General features: G+C 32.7%; 1 protein-coding gene across 3 annotated transcripts; it reads right to left on the reverse strand.

Moving 5' to 3' along the window:
• Nucleotides 1-701: 701 nt before the first annotated feature.
• LOC112797291 (65-kDa microtubule-associated protein 3) lies at nt 702-6,218 on the reverse strand. Of its 3 annotated transcripts, none has more exons than XM_025840140.3 (13): nt 6,035-6,218; nt 5,130-5,218; nt 4,799-4,996; nt 4,457-4,702; nt 4,081-4,290; nt 3,840-3,995; nt 3,561-3,705; nt 3,050-3,201; nt 2,873-2,960; nt 2,398-2,471; nt 2,144-2,218; nt 1,801-2,050; nt 702-1,425 (listed from the first exon to the last, which is right to left on the reverse strand). In XM_025840140.3, the coding sequence occupies exons 2-13, from the start codon at nt 5,202-5,204 to the stop codon at nt 962-964; spliced, it is 2,133 nt and encodes a 710-aa protein (XP_025695925.1). In that variant the 5' UTR covers nt 5,205-5,218; nt 6,035-6,218; the 3' UTR covers nt 702-961. The 3 variants fall into 3 exon arrangements, with proteins under 3 accessions (XP_025695925.1, XP_025695928.1, XP_025695926.1); XM_025840143.3 differs by having other exon boundaries at nt 1,781-2,050; nt 6,035-6,176; XM_025840141.3 differs by having other exon boundaries at nt 5,130-5,282; nt 6,035-6,175.
• Between the last annotated feature and the right edge of the window lie 635 nt (nt 6,219-6,853).

The raw sequence follows: 6,853 nt of genomic DNA on the forward strand, positions 1-6,853 counted from the left end.
ATTAATATGTTTTATATAAATCATTCTGAGCTAAAATAATTTAATAATAATTTTTAATAAATTGTCCAGAGCCACAATGATTTATGTGTAAAAAATTTTCATATTGACCAAGCTTGGATAGTTGGATATAATACACACACATGAAGACAGAAGTGTAATATATGCTTGTATTGACAATTTGAACTTTGAAGAGAGAAATAAATTAGACACATCGATTTTTAAATTTAATATAAGAAGTACAGATATTAAATTCTCTGATTTTTAAGTATAAAAATTGGACTTTTTTATTTTTGAAATCAGATCATTTGATTTTTATTTTAAAAAGATTAAAAAATTTGAGAATCCAATTTTGATTCTTCTCATAATTTTAAAAAAATAAAAAATTATAATATTAAAATATATCTCATTTTATTCTCATAAAAAAATTAGCTATAGCAATTTTTTATGTATGGGCAATTATTTTTTGTGAAATTCCAAATTATTAGATTTCGTTGGGTTTTACCATAATATGAGTGACAGATTATAAAAACAAAAATCACTAGGTGAGATTTATGTTTTTTTTTGTTTTTAAATTAAAATCAGAAATCAATTGATGCTTTTTTTTGAATAAATTCGAAAATTGTTAGAGTTTGCGAGAAAAGGAACAATGGTTAGACTCTTTCGAAACGAAAAAAAAAATTGACATGAATCTGCCAGAATCCTTATGGTCCAACGAAAGTAATCCCACTGATATGGTATTTTCGATCCAATCAAAGTATCAATTTGATGTCACATCGAAACTCATCACAGTAATTTGTTTCAACCAAAAAATACTACAAATGGTGGCCAAGAAAGCCACGAATAGTATTCCACAAAAAGCAACAGAAAAAGGTTTACAATTCCTTTAATCTCTATCGGCAGATCAGCAGAGCAGATAATGTCAGAAACAAGCTTTCTTGTCTTGACTGAATGAACATCTTGTTTAAGCAAAGGTTTTTTTTGGTAGAACAAAACCAGCTCTTAGCTCCTCAAATGAATACTCGAATGGTTGAGCTTGAGCTATTTTTCTTGCAACATTCGAACCAGAATTAGAACACATAGTAGCACTAGGTGTGTCTGGTGTATTGGCAGTTAATAACATAGGAACTGAGGTAAGAGGAGTGGTTGGCACTGCTAGTCCTATGTTCTTTGGGATCAAGTTATCTTCATCCCCAACAAGGATTGGCTTGGAAGGTGAAGTGCTGGTTAGCATTTGACTTTTTAGATGCATTTCACTTTTTCTATCATCCTCTTGAAAATTTGTTGGGATGTTGGCTTTAGACATGAATGAGGAAGAAATTGGAGAGAGGGGCTTCCTAATCAATGGTGACTGAAGTCCAATTTGCTTTTCTGCAGTATATGGAGTGTTCTTCACTGACTTACCAACACCTTTAGGGGTATCCTTTCCTGCAATTGTTTCCATTGACAAAAAGTATTCAAAATCATAATAAAATTATCAAACTAATCATAAGAAAATCTTCGGATAATTATAAGGTCAGCCGGGTGCAAATAAAGGCCCACACCTAGAAAATATAATGTACGCCTTGAAAATAAATAGATTATTCAATCGTTGCTCAAAGGCTCTCCTCTCAAAATTTTAAGAGAAATATATTTAGAACAATTGCAACCAAATTGATATGCAAGGAATCATGGGATAAGGTGTTGCTAAAGGGTCTGCTTATACTGGACCGAGAAACAAGGTATCATTGAATATCAACTACTAAATCAGTTTCCAAAATTGAAATTTGAAAGCTTCAAATACCAGAGGGTTTAGTTGCATACTTGCGTGGCTAGCATTCCTGTTGCAAGGGATGCCCTTGGGAGTGCTCAAGATACCCTTCTTATTTGAAGGCTCAAAGATAGCAGATTGTCTTGAATCCTGAAGCATCGCTCCACCCATGGAGAGTTTTCTGAAACTTGCCACTCCTGTTGAACATATAGAAGCTTTTAATCCGCTATTAGATGGACTTGGTTTTGAGCCAAACAGTGACTCATGTTCTGCGATGATTTGCCCCTTAAGCTTCTTTTGATCCTAAAATTGACACAATAAAAACACGAGTAAAATCTCTCTACAAGAAAAATCACACCATCTTCAAACTTTTAATTGAAATAATGTATTTCATACCCTCTGCCTTTGCTTTTCATTCTCTTTCTCCTGCCTTAAGGCGCTATAATCTTCAAGCATGGAGCATAGCCGGCTCTAAACAAATAACCATGAAGACAAATACAAATGAGATGTAATGTAATGTAACCAACATGGAATTTACACATGTCAAGCGACTTTAGACATCAAATTTCCAAAGAGAAGTTAACCTCTGCAATATTTTGAGAACTTGGGATAACGAAAGTCGAAGAAGTGATTGAGTTAAAAATACTTACTCCTTCGTACAAAAACTCAATTCCTCTTTCTTTTTCCCATGATTTAACCTTCAAAATTAATGCCTCCACCATTCCTATGTCCACCCATAGTTAAATCAATCAGGGAAAGTATGATGAAAAAAGAAACGGTAAATTAGACACATATGAACTAAACTGTTCTAGATACATTGAACTCCTTAGCTAAATGACTATGTGAATAAACAAACACAAATATATGAATAAACAAACACAAACACGTGAAGAATAAAACAAATAACAGAAACAATCGCATACAATTAACACCTTACATGTAGACTTCACGACGTAAATGTTTATATACATATATTTATGAATGAACCCAAAAAGTCAAACAACAATTATGTGAAATGGAGATAATACCATGTAGTCCAAAAATACCTTACTGTAAAACTAGTGTATAAAGGCAGAGAAGCAACTACATAAGATAGTAATGTATTTATAATATGTAGAGGGATACCAGGAATTTTGCTTGATATAGCACGAGCCTTTTCAGCACGTTTCAAGGCAAGATGGGCACCTCTTCCAGCATTATATCGATTATCATCCTAAAAATACACAGCCATTAATGAAGAAATATGAAGTCGTCAAGAACAAGAAGAAAATGTCCTTCATTCTCATAGCAATGCTGCCTTACCCTGTTGTACTCCTCCAGCCAGCTTTCTTCTTGGCAAGCAGCTAACCACTTCTCAACTTTTTCAAGGATCTCCTTCCTATTGAGAGCTTCCTCCTTTGCCATTTCTATTTGGTGCTCAATTTGTTGGAACATATGTTCGTAGTTTGTAGATTCTGTAGAATAGTTTTAGAAGTGGATGAGAGAACAAATCAATAAATAAGATCCAAGAACATTTTGTTAAGCAATTGAAAAAATGAACTATAAAGGAGTTAAGAAAATAAAGTTTTGTAGCAGCTATATGAGTAGCAGACAGCAAAAATCATTAAGATTAAATTAGCCATATCTTTGTACTTCTGTTAATTATAATCCATCAGTGGACAAATTCTGTTGACCGGAATGTGTTAGCTACCTATAGACTATGATCTCAAAAGATGTTTACACTCAAAATTGTGCTAACTGTAGAATAAACAATGTAACTGATAGAGAATGATGTATGCAATAAAAATATAAAACACTTAACAAAAAGTCTTACCAGGAGGATGTTCACTTGGAAAAACTGTTTCAGCAATCAAATGTGAACTCTTGCATATTTCCTCTAACTCCAACTTCTTTCTAAGTACAAGTTCTTTCATTTTTGTTGATTTAAGCTGCTTAAGTCTTCGGACTTCAGTCTCAACCTGCAAGGAGAAAACCAATCATTGTTAATTACATAATGAATAGTACAAATTCCAAAAACATTAGAGCACTAAGAATCTAGGTGAAGGGGAAGCAAAACAGAACAAAGGCTAGAAATCTAAGATGAAAAACTCACATAGATAACAGAATCAATTGACAACATGTTAGGTTCAGTAAATTCAGATTCCAGAGCAGCAATTTTATTCGTAAAACTCTGAAACTTCTGCTGTTCTTCAAGTGGTGTGCCCATCAAATTCCACATCTCTAATAGTACAGTAGCAAGACATTGAAGCTGATAAAGCAATAAAAATCAGAGTTACTTCCTGTAATGATACAGAATTTTGAAGAAATGAAGAATAAGAGTAAATGACACTGACCTTCTGCATTCTGTGTGATTTAACTTCTCTCAAACTTTTTACTTCAGATGATAAAATCTTTATAGTATTGTCACTTATTTCTTTCGTTGCAGTGGAAGTAACCATAGTGGGGCAAATTTCACCAAGTTTATCTTTTATATCCAAACCAAGTACTGAACATAGCGAACTAAGAGTATTCAAAAGGTCAGATACCTGCTTTAGTCGACTGGCCTGCAACAATTGAATACTAAATTAGTATTTTAAGTTTTCTAAGAAAAAATATCACCTTTTCATCTAGAGCCATATAGACCTTGACGATAGAAGTAAGGCTACTTTGTAGTTCAGCATATCAACAGTTTAGGCAAGAAAGCAAATAGGAGTAACAACAGAATATCACCTTTTCATTTTGAAATTGAACTAACTTCCTTTGTAGTTCTTCTAGTCTTTCCAAAGTCAAGTTGTTTTCATCTAGATATACATTAGCCTCCTTGCTTCCATACAGCTCAGTTGAAATATTTTGCAGTTGATACAAGACTTCTAAAAATTGTTTCTTCCTCTCAGTCTTCAGCTTGCGCATCTCCTCAAGCTGCAAAACAACAATTTCGCGTCCTTTCTTCAAGCTTTCACATGTCTTGCGCTCAAACTGTGGACATGCAACGGAATTTATTACTTAGAAAATTTCCATGACAGAGAAAATTGCGAAAGCACAATCTGAATTCTGGAGTGCCTAAGTAATTACATGTGGTGGCTGTACGCCCATCGCCGCACAGATGCCAGCTATTTCTGCTTCATAATCAGTAATTTCTTGCTGAATTTGTGCTCTATATGCTTTTGCTTCATCCACTTTTTTCTTATACAACTCCAAACACTTTTGCTCTATTTCAAGTAACATTGCATCTTTCTGAGAATCAGACTCTCCAACGTCATCCCATATTTTCTAACATTAGAACACGAGGATCACACAAACCAACAATGAGCAATTTTAGAAAAAATAGAAAGCTCTCTAGAAACAGCAGTAAAAAGTAAGCAATAAATTGGGAGGATGTGTCTTCCTCACAACAACTTACAACCTGAAGTTCTTTTAGTAACAAGTGGCAAGCTGTTTCTTGATGAGCAAACTGACTGCTATGGTTGCTCAGAGACATTGGTAACAAATATGCTGGAAGAAAACGGAAAAGGATGTTACTAAAGGCTCGTATGAAACACTTTTCCACCTAAGCACACTGAAAAAAAAATTGAGAATTCACAGTTCCAAGTAAATATAAGAGTCAACTATCCTCTGTAAAGCACAACTGTACAGAAAATGTGTATTTTCTTTCTGGATAAAATGTGGAGAGGATCCTCTCATGTGGAAAATATGCATGACGGGGGTCATGCTTGCATACTGACTAATGAGGAATAAATTTTAATATCTAAAGGTTTAGGTCAAAGTGATATGTAGCTTAATCCGCTTGAATTCACAGGTTCGAGAGTGTTACTTCCTCATATGTAGCTTTATTCTCCGATGGAAATTATAGTTGATGAACTACGGATCAGTGATTGCTTCATATAACACAATCTGTTTCTAGTTGAAAACAATCATTTTTCTTATCTCCCCTACGTCAAGGAATTGAATTCAATCCTAATATCTTAAATCTTAAAAATAATAATAATGATAATAACTTCGCTAATTCACGATTGCTGTGTAAAAATCTTTTTTATATATACAGCAATTAAACTAATAATAACAACAATGAATGGAAAAAAAAAGAAAAAAAAAAGATTAGAAATCTTCCAATAAAATTTTCAAAAAAACTCGAAAACGCAAGTATTCGCTGTTGCTCCATGCTCATGCTCAAATCACTGTATAATAGTGAAACTGAATGCTGAAAATATTCGTAGCATAAATAAGAAAGTACTTTTCTTCATCCTTTTCCTCGTTTAAGTATAAACCAAACACGATAAGGAGATAGAGAGAATGCTATAGAATGCAAACCTGATCACACGAGATTCAGGTTCCACAAGTGTTTTGAAAGAACAGAAATTGGGAATTATCCACTCTAGGTTTTCAAAAATCGAAACGTAGATTGAAAGAGTGTAAGAGAAGAAAGAAAGGGAAGCGTTATCTTTTGAGCGGAGAGCGTAGAAAACTGAGAATTGAAATTGGTTTTTGCCGTTTTGGGAGGGAAACGGAGCGGGTAGGAGCCGTTTTCTCTGTGGCTTGATATCCAATCATATTGTGACGCGTCATATGGTAATGATGGGTTCATGACGTGGCGAGTTTGAAGCACGTAAATTTTGTATGAACAATTAAATTAATTTATTACCATTACCGTTTGAGGTTTGATGCATGGATGGATTGTGTGTCAAACTGTCAATTGGTCAAAAACATTTGAATTTCAAAATGGAAAATTTGATAATTTATTTATGCAATTAATAATGAGTGGATTTTTTAATTAATACAATTAATGTGACATTTTGACCGGCCAATTTTAAATTTTTACTAGTTTTACTTTGGCAGCTATTATTAGTGCACTGACATTTTATATATTCGTCAAATTATATCTATTTTTGGATTATTATTTGAATAATTACTATAAAATATATTTATTTTTGAATTAATAATTAAATTTATTTTTAAAAAATAAAATGCTTTTTTATTTTTAAAAATTTTTTAATCAAATTAATCCTTTAAAGATTGTAAATTAATCATATTTGTTTTTCAATTATTTTATTATCAATTTTTTTCAAAGATTGATGTTATAGAACATTAACTGATAATATATATTAATAATATATATAATAGCTGATATGT

The sequence above is a fragment of the Arachis hypogaea genome, chromosome 4 (assembly GCF_003086295.3).
Source record: "Arachis hypogaea cultivar Tifrunner chromosome 4, arahy.Tifrunner.gnm2.J5K5, whole genome shotgun sequence".
In the NCBI taxonomy this organism is placed as follows: Eukaryota; Viridiplantae; Streptophyta; class Magnoliopsida; order Fabales; family Fabaceae; genus Arachis; species Arachis hypogaea.